This window comes from Peromyscus eremicus, chromosome 4, assembly GCF_949786415.1.
Source record: "Peromyscus eremicus chromosome 4, PerEre_H2_v1, whole genome shotgun sequence".
Lineage (NCBI taxonomy): Eukaryota > Metazoa > Chordata > Mammalia > Rodentia > Cricetidae > Peromyscus > Peromyscus eremicus.
In genome coordinates, this window is record NC_081419.1 from 140,423,667 (window position 1) to 140,438,237 (window position 14,571).

At 47.7% G+C, this 14,571-nt stretch overlaps 1 protein-coding gene across 3 annotated transcripts in view; it reads right to left on the reverse strand.

Moving 5' to 3' along the window:
• Positions 1-330: 330 nt before the first annotated feature.
• Stau1 (staufen double-stranded RNA binding protein 1) overlaps positions 331-14,571 on the reverse strand; it is a 43,309-nt gene continuing 29,068 nt past the window's right edge. The window contains exons 4-13 of one of the 3 annotated variants that reach the window (XR_009378958.1): positions 14,017-14,115; positions 9,008-9,238; positions 6,678-6,821; positions 5,716-5,862; positions 4,637-4,712; positions 4,301-4,461; positions 4,142-4,215; positions 3,524-3,646; positions 2,395-2,480; positions 1,641-1,668 (exon numbers count right to left, since the gene is read on the reverse strand). Coding sequence is in view for 2 of the 3 variants with exons in the window: in XM_059261936.1 (XP_059117919.1) it covers positions 1,653-1,668; positions 2,395-2,480; positions 3,524-3,646; positions 4,142-4,461; positions 4,637-4,712; positions 5,716-5,862; positions 6,678-6,821; positions 9,008-9,238; positions 14,017-14,115 (1,242 nt within the window). In the remaining variant the exon portion in view is untranslated. Of the gene's footprint in view, positions 1,669-2,394; positions 2,481-3,523; positions 3,647-4,141; positions 4,462-4,636; positions 4,713-5,715; positions 5,863-6,677; positions 6,822-9,007; positions 9,239-14,016; positions 14,116-14,571 lie in introns of all 3 variants that reach the window. The other 2 variants (XM_059261936.1, XM_059261935.1) reach the window with 2 other exon arrangements.

A 14,571-nucleotide genomic window follows, 5' to 3' on the forward strand; every position in this document is an offset into this window, starting at 1 on the left:
AAAATGTCTCATCCAATCATGTTGAATATTACCATTACATTTTGCATACATTCCACAGCCAAGCATACACACAGTTTTTAAAAGTGAATTCCCTGTCAGCATGGTGGTGCACAACTTTAATCCTATCACTCAGGAGGCAGAAGCAGAGGCAAGCAGATCTCTCTGGGGTGCAGCCAACTAAGGCCATTACACAGAGAAACCCTGTCTCGAATACGACACATAAATAAAAAAGTGAATTTGAAGCCACTGTCAGCATGGCTCCCCAAGCTGCCACATCCCTTCCCTCCTATCACCACTTCCTCCTCCAGTTACTGCTCAGTTGGAAAAGACTTTCTTAGTAGCTGTTTATTGACCAATATTTTAATATAAAGAGATTTTTAGATCTTCAGATTTTTGCCCAGACAGAATCACAAGCATTACAAACATTTTTTTTTGGGGGGGGGGGGAGGGTGATGAACCAGAAGGGGATTGATCTAGAAGTAGTGGTGTTTGAAAATAAATTAACAAAAAAAAAAAAAAAATTTTTAGTATTACCATTTATTGTTGACAAAGACTTAGTTTACTTACATTCCATGAGTGAAAAAGTTCCAGCTGTACCAAAATGGAAGCACTGCTGCGCTCAAGGCTGCAATGCTTTCCACCAGGGCCAGCCAACCTTCCTGCATCTGTGCCCACCAGCACAGCAACAGGAAATCTGTCGCCTTTCCCTCCACGGAGGTTGGGATTGACTGCATTAGGCACTCCAGGGACAACCAGCCTGCAGGCGCCCGGGCCCACAGTAATGTCCTGTAGTGTGGTAGAAAGCTACCTCTTCAACAGACATACCTATTGACAATTTCTGTAATATTTAAAGGTCCGGGCTTCGGGGCTCATTTTTAAGTCTGCTGCTTAAAAATAAAATAAAAAGGACCAAATCTTTTGATCATCTAAAGTTTAAATTTCCTAAGCTGTCCAATTTATACAAAGGGAAGGGTGTCAAGGATTCTGTTAAGTCTAGAACTGTCTAGCCAAGCCAGAGGCACAGACATATCACCAAACAGCTGTGATCTTTGCCGGTTATCAGTCATCATATGGCATCAGTCTTGGACAAGTTTCTAAACTGTGCTAGATAAGTAGATGCAACTGAGAAACTGAAATGAAAATTATATAGTGTCATATCAACCAGAGGAAATAATGGAACTAACAGCATCACTGTTTAAGAGAAAGCAGTGGTTACGGTGGTTGGGTACTATGTGTGGCAGGCTGAGCACGCCAAGTCAGGTGGGTGGGGTAGGAAGCACTGGCTTTTCTCTGGTGCTATAGCTCCGGGGCCACTCGAAGGCTTCCCTGGCGTGGCTGTCCAGGGTTGTCCCAAAGTATCTGAGTGAGCCAGCATGAGAATTCGCCATGTTTCTCTGTTATCACAATATAAAAATGGGAGGTGATGGGGCTGGTCTCTCTTGATGGTGGCAGAGCACAGCATTGTCACTTAGCAGCCCAGCACAACCAAGGGCATCACCTGGAGTTTCTTGTCTTCTTTGCTACAGCTTCCACATTCTTATCCACCATGTCTCAGCCCACTGGAGTTATCAGAAATTCCAAATTTTCAAAGCAGTTCTCAGTATTTTCAGTATATATGTTGGGATTTATAATGGTTTGTGGCCAGAAAAGGTTCAGCACCTCCCACACCTTTAAGGAAGAAAAAAATGACAATGGCAGGAATGTTGAAATGAGAGCTAAAGCTAACTAAATGTAGCTTGTAAACATAGGGCACCATTTGTGGGAACTGATACTAACTGGAGAAAGGAAGGGAATTTTGCATGTATTCTGGGTCTGAAGAGGAAATGAATGACAGCGGGCTGGGACACAGCTCAGTGGCAGACCACTTGCCTGACATGACCAAGGGCTCGGGGTTTAGCCCCCAGCACTGCAATCAAGAAAAACGTCTCAAGGAAAGGGTTATTTCCTTAAGCACACAGGCTGGACTTCCTTCAGTGGTCAAGAGTGCGGCTGTTCTTCCAGACCTGGGTTCGGTTCCTAGCACCCACATAGCAGCTCAACCACCTGTAACTCCAACACCCTTTTCTGGCCTATGCAGGCAAAATACCAATACATATAAAAATAAATGTTAAGACTAATAAGATGTGACTCTTGGAGAGGGGACTGAAGAGGGCAAGATGTATCACCATGCACCATTAAAATCCTGCGAATGTTTTCCTTATTCTCAAGTCTAGATCAAGGCGGGTACTGCCTAGACAACATGGGGTCCTTCAGGGGTTAAGGCCAGACTGCAGTTCAGGCAAATGCTTCCCCAGAGTCAACCAACAGTGGTGGCACTTTCTGCACATGGTCACTCACTGACAACTGCCTGCCATGGACACCCACCCTGACGCTCCCTTCTGCATGCTCACTCACGCGGACACTGGTCCATTTCCTGTTCTTGGCATCTCTGTGCTCTGTTGGTCCAACTCAGACAGCAACTTTAAAATGTTCAGTGCAGCCTAGAAGGGTGGAAAGAAAAGTCAAACCACAAAGAACAGACTAGACCCATGTGGAAAGGGACATCCGCAAACGGGAAGCAACTTCTTAAAACAATTTCCTCAATAAAATGTTTGAATCCCCTACCCGCATCCCCAACCAAGACAGGGTTTCTCTGTAGCTCTGGTGCTGTGGGATGTTCTGTATGGCAAATGTGTTGCTCTGATTGGTTAGTAAATAAAACACTGATTGGCCAGTGGCCAGGCAGGAAGTATAGGCGGGACGAGGAGAATAAAGCTGGGAAGTGGAAGGCTGAGTCAGAGAAACTGCCAGCCGCCACCATGACAAACAGCATGTGAAGATGCCGGTAAGCCACGAGCCACGGGGCAAGGTATAGATTTATAGAAATGGATTAATTTAAGCTGTAAGAACAGTTAGCAAGAAGCCTGCCACAGCCATACAGTTTGTAAGCAATATAAGTCTCTGTGTTTACTTGGTTGGGTCTGAGCGGCTGTGGGACTGGTGGGTGAGAGAGATTTGCCCTGACCGTGGGCCAGGCAGGAAAATTCTAGCTACACTCTGGCTGTCCTGGAACTCGCTCTATAAACCAGTCTGGCTTCGAACTCACAAAGATCTTCCTCCCAAGTGCTGGGATTAAAAGCATGTGCCGCCACCACCCAGCTAAAAAGTTGGAATTTTTAAGGTAAAGCACCAAACTGCAGCTTTCCTTGGGTACCACATAATTTCCTTTTGGCTTTTCACCTGATAGTGACCTACCCTGATCTCAACAAAAAACTCCCGTGTTTCCCTCTAAATTGGAGGCATCAGCTCTATGCAGCATTATGTTCCATTAAGTAACAAACTCATGTGAGCGGAATCCTCTTTTAGGGTTTAATGTTATCTGAACAGAGTCCCCAAAGAGGGCTTTCTACAGCTGCCAGAATAGAGACTGAAGTGAAGAGTTTAGACCTGTTCACAGGTTACAGGAGAACCATGTCCCTCATGAGCACTTAACCTGAACAAGGGAATGTGGCAGCTTCTCTCAGCAGCCCTGGGGCCCACATACCATATCATGACAGGACTCCACATCCTTGCCAATGCCGTGGCTGACGAGGGGTGGCTGTGAGGAGCAGTTGATGAGAGACACACACTCGTTCTTGTTGTTCTTAGGGAAGTCTTTGTATTCAACCTAAGGAGGAAAAACACACCCCATGTCATGCCCAGACTCCTCCAGGAGCCTGCTTAGGTTTTAAATGCTGCTTCCTAAGGAAAAGTGTCTTCCTTCCCTACAGACCTGTCATACTTCTTACTCCGCAACCTCCTCGGGGGTGTGGTGAGCACATGGCATACCATGTATGTGGAAGTAAAATGACAACTTGCTGGAGTTGGTTCTCTTTCCACCAACAATCACACACAAGGTTGATAATAATGCACCTTTACATGATGAGCCACCTTGTCACACTCCAGACCTATCCCTGCCACTCTTGCTCTTGCACAGATCCATACTGTACATCCAATCTCTTAGACATATGATCTCACTTGATCTGGTTTCTGTAGTGCTGGGGACATAACCCAGGGTCTTACATAAACTACAAAGGTGATTCTAAGCAGGAAAAATCTAACTTGAAGATGCTGGAAAGGTCATTCTCTGAGACCCAGAGATTCCACACAAAGGCACAGTTACCTGGAATCCCTGGGCTCTGGAAAGGTAGTACAGCTGCTCAGAGGGTCTTGTTCGAGGTCCATGGGGTACGTGGCCTGAAGAGATGTTACTCTTTAAAATGGTCTCGGCTGTGGGCGAGGTGCCCCCGTACAACAACTCGCGAGCTATCATGGCAGTTACCGTGGCCTTGGCAGGATTCGGAGCTGCCCTGGAGAAATCTTTGGTGTGGTGTCCCTGACTAACCCCAACAGCCTGGGCGACCTCTGGCACCATGGGGAGGATTCCAGCTGGCAGCTGCTGATGGCTAAGATAAGGCATCCTGAACTCCTCGTCTTTATTACCTGTAAGGGACAGAGAGGTCACCACAGCCACCCCAACCACCCAAGAAGCTACAGTACTGCTCTCCCCACCATCCCAGCACTTATAAGCTTAGGAAGGCAGTGCTACTGTGCTTTGAACTGTCATACAAAAACCATGCAAACCCAAACCACACTGGATCAAGAGGGTCACACTTACTAGTTCCATTTTCATCCCCAGGGCTAGGTTCAAAAAACGTTACTTTCCTTCCGTCTCCTGGTTTCTTTACTGGGGTCTTAAGAAAGGAAAATGGCAGTGAGCATGGACAAGCACTAGGGTCTGTGTGCACAGTCTCTCATGACCCCCACCACACAAGCTCTCACGGCATTTACATAGATAGAGCAGATCATGAATGCAGAGCTGGCTCTGTGCTGAGGACCAGAAGATGCTGTCTTGAATGAAAGTGCTCAGCCCACTGGGCGAGTAGAGTCTGCACTGGTGCTAAAAGGTGTGTGTACCTTACATTACCTAGAACACCCAGAAACGGTACATCCACAGAGAAGATGGAGGCATCTAGTGCATAACTGTCAGATACGAGGTGAGGATGCTTCCAAGTACTCTACAGGGTTTTTGAATGGGAAGTCTGAAATCCAAATCCGGGCTGTGCAAACTCCACATGGAACCTCTGAGTGCCAGGTACTGACTTTGCAGGCACAGTGGGAGCTGTTTCTCAGTCATGAAACGGCAGAGCTCAGAAGCAGCTCAGCCCGACTTTCGTCTGCTCCAACAGGACAGTGGCTGGAGTCAGCAACAGTGGCTGATGTACTCCTGCAATCTTGCTGACCACTCTGTAGAGTGAATTCTCAATACAGAGTAATATTCAACTAAGAATTCACAGGAGCATCTCAGTCTGACTGAGAGATTTGGCCTATTATTAACCATGCTATCTTGTCCCAGAAAACCAAAGCCAGATCCATAGGAACAGAAAGACTAGGTCATACAGATCCCCTTTGAAGCACAGATAACAGTCATACTTGTTCATTCCAATCCCAGCTACTCATCAGGAAAGAACAGGACATCCTCCAGAAATGCACATCCAGCCCACAGTGACACTGAACAGACTTAACCAAACCACGCGTGGGACACGGTGAACTGGACAGGAAACTTCCCTCCTGCCAACACTATCAATGGACGAACCCCAGGGGGCAGGCTGCTTACTGCAGGGAAGATGAAGCCTTGCCCCAGGCTTGCCCATGCAGGGAGCTAGGCCACCTGGAAGTGAGAGTCCCAGCAGTCACCTTCTCTTCTGATTTGAGTGCTGGCTTGGCAGGCTGTGCCTGGGGAACTTTGAACCCCAGGATCTCCAGCATGTTCTCAGCAGCATTGCGCTTGGCCACCTTCTTATTGGTACCCGCTCCTTCTGCAGTATGATTCCCAACCTTTACCTGCAGAAAACATCAACAAAGACCTGTGACTGAACCTTCTAAGACACAACAGGAACTGGCTGGTGTGCTGCCAGAAGCCCCTGGGATGGCTTTGCTAAACTAGGTGGCAGAAAGTGTTCTGTGTAGTCCATATAGTTGTGAGGGACACATTCAAGTTACAAACGTTTAACATCTGTAATAAAGAATATTATATGGAAAATGTGTGCCACAATCTTTTCCATCAACATATTTGTAAATCAGGTGAGGCCGGGCGGTGGTGGCGCACACCATTAATCCCAGCACTCGAGAGGCAGAGGCAGGTGGATCTCTGTGAGTTCGAGGCCAGCCTGGTCTACAGAGCGAGCTCCAGGACAGACACCAAAACAACACTGTCTCAAAAAACCAAAAAAAAAAAAAAAAAGGACAGGTGTGTGTCTAAACACAATGAAGCCTCCTCCCATACCACTCTGAGAACTGGCTATTGGACAAATTCCAATATACTCCGTTAAAGCTGTTCTGACCACAAGGTATCTGGCTGCAAAAATCAAAATCTGCCAGAACACTGAAAAGGTTAACAGGACTCCTTCCCTGGCCTAGGCAGAGTGGTCTAGACTAGTCACTTCAGGCAAATTGCCAATCCAACTTCCTCTTACAAAATGGATCCTCATTTTCTTGTCTTGGTCTCATTTATGTAGACCAAGCTGGCCTCAAACTCAGAGGTATACCTGCCTCTTGCCCCTGCCTCAAGAGTACAAAGATTAAATGGTCGTGAACGGCAACATCACTTTGATGACAGTAGTCAGTGGTAGAGTGTGGACCAATGGACACCAACCCACCTGCATCACAAACTCCCTGCGACGTGGAAGACCTCGCTCTGTAAGGAGCATGTACTCCGGCTCCTTTTCCTTTTTGGCCTGCTGGATCTGTGCCAGTCTGCTAATAGGATTCATCCCCTGGCCATAATCTGGGGCTGTCTGCAGCTGGAGAGCAAACAGTACAGAGACAGTGGACTATATTACTCACAGAAAGGAACCAGCCTATCCAGAGTCAGCAGACGACAGAAGACAAGAAACTCAGTGCTGGCGTAATGACTTAGAATCAAACCTTTTAAAAACTAAACGTGCCGGCAATGGTGGTGCAGGCCTTTAATCCCAGCACTCGAGAGGCAGAGCCAGGTGAATCTCTGTGAGTTCGAGGCCAGCCTGGTCTACAGAGTGAGTTCCAGGAAAGGTGCAAAGCTACACAGAGAAACCTGGGGGGGGGGGGGGGGGACGACGACAACACACGGGACTGAACAAGCTTTATGATCATGCTCAGATAATTTGTGTCTTAGAAAACAGCCCTCAGTATTTCATTGTGAGGGGAAAGCTCCAAAGTAATGTCTTCACAGTAAATGAAGAGGAAAAATAAATAAATTTATATATTTTAATATAAAACATATAAATTATAAAACCAGGGAATTCTCCCAGGATCCCCCAAGGACACAAACCCTGTGCATGCCCCAATCCCTTACACAACAGGCAGTGTTCACATGGGTGCCCGGCCACTCCTTGCACCCTGAAAGTGGCTCCCGGGACTGCAGACATTACCGTGTAAAGGGCGACGGGACAGTTTGGTCAAGAATGACAAAAAGGAGCCTGGGGAGATGGCTCAGAGGTTAAGAGCTCTGGTTGCTCTTCCAGAGGTCCTGGTTCAGTTTCTGACAACCACATGGTGGCTCGTGATCATTTGTAATGAGATCTGGTGCCTTCTTCGGGCAGGCAGAGATACATGCAGACAGAACATTGTCTATATAATAAATAAATCTTTAAAAAAAGTGTAAATGGAGTCAGGGCCATCACCAGTGGTTGGCTGAATCTACAAGGGGACCCACTGCCTAGCTTTCTTAATCTCTAAAACCCAGAAACCACTTCAAGCGTTTGTAAGCCCTTAACCTGAAGATGCAGTTCAGTGGTGGAGGACATGGCCAGCAAACCTGAGACCCTTGGTCAATCCCCAGCACTGCAAAAATAAAACAGTATTATGAATTGAACCGCTTCCAGCTGAAGCCTGGGAGAGGAGGCTCCCTCCCCAAAGCCCTTGTCAGATGACTGAAGTGACTGACATAGCAAAGAAAGAAAGAAAGAAAGTGTCCAAACATGTTCAAATGAGAGACCACGCGTGAGTAGATGCCCAAGTGCTGCCCTTTCTGCTGCTGAAAAGGGGTCAACGTGGTTTTTTGGTTGTTTTGTTTTGTTTTGTTTTTCGAGACAGGGTTTCTCTGTATGGCTTTGGAGCCTGTCCCAGAACTCACTCTGTAGACCAGGCTGGCCTCCAACTCACAGAGATCCGCCTGTCTCTGCCCCCCGAGTGCTGGGATTAAAGGTGTGTGCCACCGCCGCCCGGCTGGGGTCAATGTTTTTATTTATGTTTTAATAAAGATTTATTTATTTTATCTGATGTACATGAGTGTTTTGTCTGCATGCATTACCACATGTGTGTCTGATGTCCATGGAGTAAGAAGAATCCCCTAGAACTGGGGTTACAGACAGTTGGGAGCCACCATGTGGTGCCAGAACTCAAGCCAGGTCCTCTGCTAGAGCAGCCAGTGCTTTTAACTGCTGAGCCATCTCTCCTGCCCCCGTGGATCATGGTTTTTGTTGGTTTTTTTGTTTTTCAAGACAGGGTTTCTCTGTGTAACAGTCCTAGCTGTCCTGGAATTCACAAAGATCCGCCTGCCTTTGCCTCCCAAGTGCTGGGATTAAAGGTGTGCGCCACCCCACCCCACCCCACCCCCAGCAGGTCAATGTTTTATTTTATAGAGGCATTAAGTTTCAATCAAATATCCAATCTTTCAGAACAGTTTCTTGGGCTCTACTACCCAAGACCCAGTCCTGTGTGTGCCACTTGCACCTTGAGTCCTGAGCTGGAGGTGGTTCAAGTCAGCAATCCACAGACGGCCACGCAGCCCCACCCATTCCACAGAGGTGACAGCTACGACGCCCACCTTCACAGGAACTGACACTTGGACGTGTTTCTTCAACACACTTAGTGGCCTCATCTCTACTCAAACTGTAGCTCACGCGTGGTACTTGTAAAGCATCCAACTGCCTGTGTGGTGCTGGACAGCATCCAGGCTTCTACCCTAACCACTCCAACACCGCAACCCTGGCATACAGGCTCTCACCTTGCACGTGGGTTGGCTTTTCTTCTTGATTCTGGGCTTCACTCGCTCCACGGCAGGCAGAGGCGGCAGCCTCCTCAGCTGCTCCAGAACGGCCCTGGCTGCGTTCTTCTTGGAGATCTTCTTGCTTTTCCCTTCTCCTTCCCCTATAAACTCCCCGACTGAAACCCTGGTCACAAAGTTCTTCATGTGGGGTGGGCCACTCTCCCGGGCCACCTGTGTCAGAGGGACAGACTGAGTGAAAGCGTGACAGACACTTGTTAAAAGTGGTAAGGCACACTGCCTGGCACACTTGCTTCAAAGAAATGCATGTGGAGGGGATCCAGCCCATCTGTGAACACAGGTGCAGGGTATCACAGGGGAGAAGAGAGGCAGGTTCTACTGACTCTGCTTACAGCAGAGCAGAGGCTGGGGGTTCACATGATTGTCAGTGACCCCCCCCCACAGATGACACTGATAATCCTCCTCACTAACTGCCAGACTCTGGAAACGAGGGTCTCCCCTAAAGGTCCTACATCCCAAAGGAAGAAAGAGACTCCCTGCAAGGATCATATCCATTGTAGAGCCCTAAACCAATGCACAAAGTGGAACAAGCCCCATCCTCGACAGGGGTGTGGCACGATGCTGTGAAAAGGACCCTACTAAAAGACGCACATCCTGAATCTAGTCCCTCAGAATGCGAGCCACTCGACTAGCCTTGTAACATACCAAGCTCTTGAAAAGCGAAGGCCGAGGACTGTCACAGATGAAGGCCCTGAGCTGTATGGCAGAACAGCAAGAAACATCCCCAAGAAAAGCGGGGAGACGCAGGAAGAGAGCGTATGGGAAATGACAGTCACAGCAGGGCTCAGCGTCCTATATCAACAGGGTAACCACACTCTGCTCTATCACAGGAACCAGAGTCACACCTACCACACAGTCAAGCAACTGGTCACAGCAGAAGCTAACACTGAGACGCCTTGTGCTCTGCCAGAGGCAAAGAAAGCATGAGATGTCAACCACCAGTCACAGGAGGACACAGTCACTGGCCTGCTTCAAGCTGTCCTGTCAAATTTGACATTTCTGAAAACAGAAAGTTGAAAAAATTGTCCAGGAAACAAGGTCTGTCAAAGAAACAGCAGTGTGGGGGAGAGGAGCCCAGAAGTGCCCACCTCCTCAGATCACATATGAATGATGCTGGCTCACTCTAACCTCACAGCCCACCTGGGCCCCTCTATACACAAACCTGACTGGAAATTAACTACTATGTTCATTTATTCAACAATACTTTCTGAGAATCCTGCATGGGCCAGGCAATAATCTGCCACATGCAACAGAAAAGGCAGGACCCACTCAATCTACCAATGAATGTGGCTGTGACCCTTCTGACTTGACAGTTACTCAGTAGGAACATTAAACTGACACCATCTATAGATGGACCACAAAGGCTCCACATTACTACCCCGTGTGCTGATTTGAATGAAAATACCCACACTTGGTCCCCAGTTGGTGGCACTGAGGAGGTCACGGAGGTACTAAGGAAGTGTGTCACTGTGGACAAGACAAGCACTAAGAGCAAAGCCTCACCCTGTTTCCACTTCACTCTGTCTCACCTTTGCCACTGAAGATATCAGCTCTCAGCATCCTGTTCTTTCAGCCCATCTACCCACTTGCTTCCTCTGGAAGCATGAGCCGAAACCAACTCTTCTTGCCTTGGTTACGGTGTTTTATCACAGCAAGAGAATAGTCCACCTTACAAGACCATCACTTGGGGGTACACTGACAATTTCTCTTGGGTAGTTGCTTGACATGTCTCTGAAATGCTACCTATTCCTAAAGCAGGTGTGGCCATGGAGAAGGAAGGGAAGTAATCTAATCCCCAGATAGCACCACAATAAAAGGCTCCAAAAAGCTCTGAGACCTGGGCAGGACAGTGACTAGTACGAATGGCTGACAAACTTAACAGGAATCCAGGAGCAGGGATTTGGGGAGCCAGATCCCCTCTCTTAATCTTGGTCACCATCTCTCCTGTATCTAAAGCTGCATTCTCATGCTATACTACCCCCAAGAAAGGGCAGTTTTCTTTTTCCTACAGGGAACACTCAGGGAGAGTGGGACACAGCCCCCACCCCGCAACTAGCCCGTCATTATGTAAATGTCTGTCTCCTTCCCACCCCAGCCAGCCACATGGTGCCTCCCACCGGAAGTCGGCATGTAAGACAGGAGGCTTTGATTTCTAAGGCAGGGAACAAGGACAGTCCTCAGAGAGGCTGGTCTGGGAGGCAAGCACAGCCCTCCACCCTACCTTTGCCCCAGGGTGGGAAGTGGGTACCACCAGGCCATAGGACAGTCACCCCCACCTGACTATGGGATGAAGGATGAATGTGAGATGTGAGGCAGGAGAAGGTATGCATTTTATGAAATAAAATGAGGCGATCACTCTAAATGCAGAATTAAAGTAAAAGCTTCTTCACAGAGGCAACAACAGATGCCAGAGACTAAGGAGGTGGCTCAGTGGGTAAGGGCCCACCATGCGAGCAGGAAGGAGATCCTGAGTCTGACCCCGCACTCACACAGAAAAAGAGGGTGTATGTCACTGTGGTCACAGTCATGGGGAGGTGAAGACAGACTCGCTGGGGCCAGCCAGCCTAGCTAAATTGGGGACCCAGAGACAGCATTAAGAGACCTTGCTTGGGAAAAAGAAGGTGAGCCAATGAGATTACTTGGTGGATAGAGCACTTGCTGTGCCAAGGTGGAGGACTGTGTTTGGTCACGGAACTCAAGTAGGTAAAAACTGCTTCCACAAAGTTGTCCTCTGACCTCCACATGTGTGCTATGCACACTCATTCACACACACAATAATAATTCATTTTAAAAAAAAGTTTGAGTTTTGGGGGACTGGTAAAACATTTTAGTGGTTAAAGGTGCTTGCTACCTGTCAGGTCCAAGGAAACAGTGTCCCTAACTCTGATCGCTAGCCAAAAGCCAGCACTCATCAGGAACTTGTGAAGCCGGTTCCCCCTCTACCAGAAGGAACCATTCCCCTTAGCACTGGCAGAAGGGACAAAGGTCCACCTGTGGTGCCTATTAGCATATCAGAGCACATGCTGGCCTCTAGGCTCCCTCAGTATCACAAGTACCTGTATACAGTTCTCCAGCTCATGGGCTTCTGTCCCCAGCTGTTCATTTCTCCTGATATCCCTGCTATTTTGGCTGTGCCCCATCTTATGGCTTCCTCTCTTGGTCCTCCCTCTGTTTTTCTCTCTCCTTCACTTCCAGGCCAGGCCTAGTCTGCTGGCCATGTCCAGTCTACTTCTTTCTCTGCTCTGGACTCTTCCAGATGCTTCTGGCTCTTCTCTTCCTCATTGTCTACAATAAAAACCTTCCCCTTAGCTGGGCAGTAGTGATGCACCTTTAGTCTCAGCATTTGGGAGGCAGACAGGCAGATCTTGGCTCTGCGGCACACATGTGGAAGTCAGAGGACAACTTTGTGGAAGCAGTTTCACCTCCTTGAGTTCCATGTGAGTTCAAGGCCAGCCTGGTCTACAGAGCCAAGTTCCAGGACAGCCAGAGCTACACAGAGAAACCCTGTCTCAAACAAACAAAACAAAACGAAGAAAACCACCCAAAAAAAAGCAAACTTTCCCCTTAAGTATACCTTAGAGTAGTCATGTCCATTTATACACTACCAAGCCTTACAATCTGAGTTCAATCCCTGGAATCCATGTGACAAGGAAGAACCAATTCCTTCAAGTTGTCATGATCTCCAATGGCATGGACATGTGTATACATATACACTCAATAAATAAATGTTTTTAAAAAAAGAAAAACAAAGGAGACAGCTCCTGTGATTGAATACAATACTCATGCAAATACATGCACAAATACCTGTACACATACAAAGATGCACACACACCTCTACATACACACAAACCCAAAAATAAGTAAATAAATAAAAACAACTTTTCCGAGCTGGGCAATAGAGCACAACTGGTAGAGTGCTTGTGAGCATAAGGGCCCTGAGTTCCCTCCTCAGCACTGCATAAGGAATGCATGGTGGTGGACTCTGAGATCCCAGTGTTAGGGAGAGGCAGGAGAAAAGGGAGTTCAGGGTATCCTTGGCTACAGAGGAAATCTAAGGCCTGGGCTAGAGACTCTGTCTTCAAAAAACCAAACAACAAACCCTGCCCCCCAACAAAACAAATCACTACCACTGCCACAACAAAATTAGGGATGGGCAGCTCTCCTAAGAGTTCCAGGACAATCAGGGCTGTATAGTGAGACCCTATCTCAAACAACCAAAAAAGAATTTGCCATGTGAAAAACTGCAAGGGAAACTTTAAAAAAAATTTTCCTCCTTGAGCTGTCGTTACACTGAGAAACCTTGTCTCACAAAAACCAAAACAAATACAAATACAAAATAAGAAAATCCTCCTCCTCTTTCCTAGTGTTCTGGGACTGGTCTGGAACAGAAATGTACTAAAATATACTTTGTTTTCCATTTTGAGCAACAACCCATTCTTTTTTTTAAAACATCAGCTCTCGTGGATCTGATTTCATCCCAGCACTCGGGAGGCAGAGGCAGGTGGATCTCTGAGTTTGAGGCCAGCCTGGTCTATAGAGTGAGTTCCAGAACAGGCTCTAAAGCTACGGAGAGAAACCCTGACTGTAAAAACAAACAAACCAACAAGCAAGCAATCGTCCTCAGGCTGCTCCTCTTGGTGTACATCACACAGCAAGTCTCACTGAAGAGAGACAGAGGACCTGAGAGGTGAAGGTGCTCTCCAGAGCAGCGGAAGGGGCAGGGCCTGTGTGCTCGGTGAAGACAAGCATGGCACAGTTCCAAGAGACCCACAGACAAGGACCTGCAGGAGGACAACTAGCTACCGCTCTCCTGAGCACCCAGTCTGGGCCATCAGTGTGAAGGGTCACCTTACATGAGCACCAGTCTAATATTTAGGAGAAAGTTGATCCTATTAGGAATCCTGACAGGATTTGGTAAAAACAATGTTGTGCATGTAAAATAGGCTTACCTCAAAATTCACAGGCAAATTCCGCTTCAGTGCAATCTCAAACACTTGGCTTATTTCTGATTTATTGAGGTTTTCTTCTTCTGATTCTCTTCCATTCATCTACAGAAGAATAATTGTTGTGAGTCAACTTTGAAGAGCCAGGTGTGGTGGTGCACACCTTTAATCCCAGCACTCAGGAGGCAGAGGCAGGTGGATCCCTGAGTTCAAGGCCAGCCTGGTCTACAGAGCAAGTTCCAAGACAGCCAGAGCTACACAGTCTCCCAAAAATAAATAAATAAATAAAAGAAACAAAAAAGTCAGCTTTCGGTCAAGCCATCTACAGTCACTGAACCTCAGAGCTACAGAGTTAACAATGACCAGAGGTGGAGGCCACATGGAACTGACTCAAGCCTCATGTCACTGTAATAAGCCACAGCAGCCCCTGAGGTGCAATGATCTGGTGGTGCTGTGGAAGGAACCAGGGCTCCTGGGGAGAGGAAGCACAGCTAAGTTCGTGAGCCGGAGTCAGTGGGAGGGAAACCCTCTGCGGCAGGTGAGCAGGTCCGGGAAACCAAG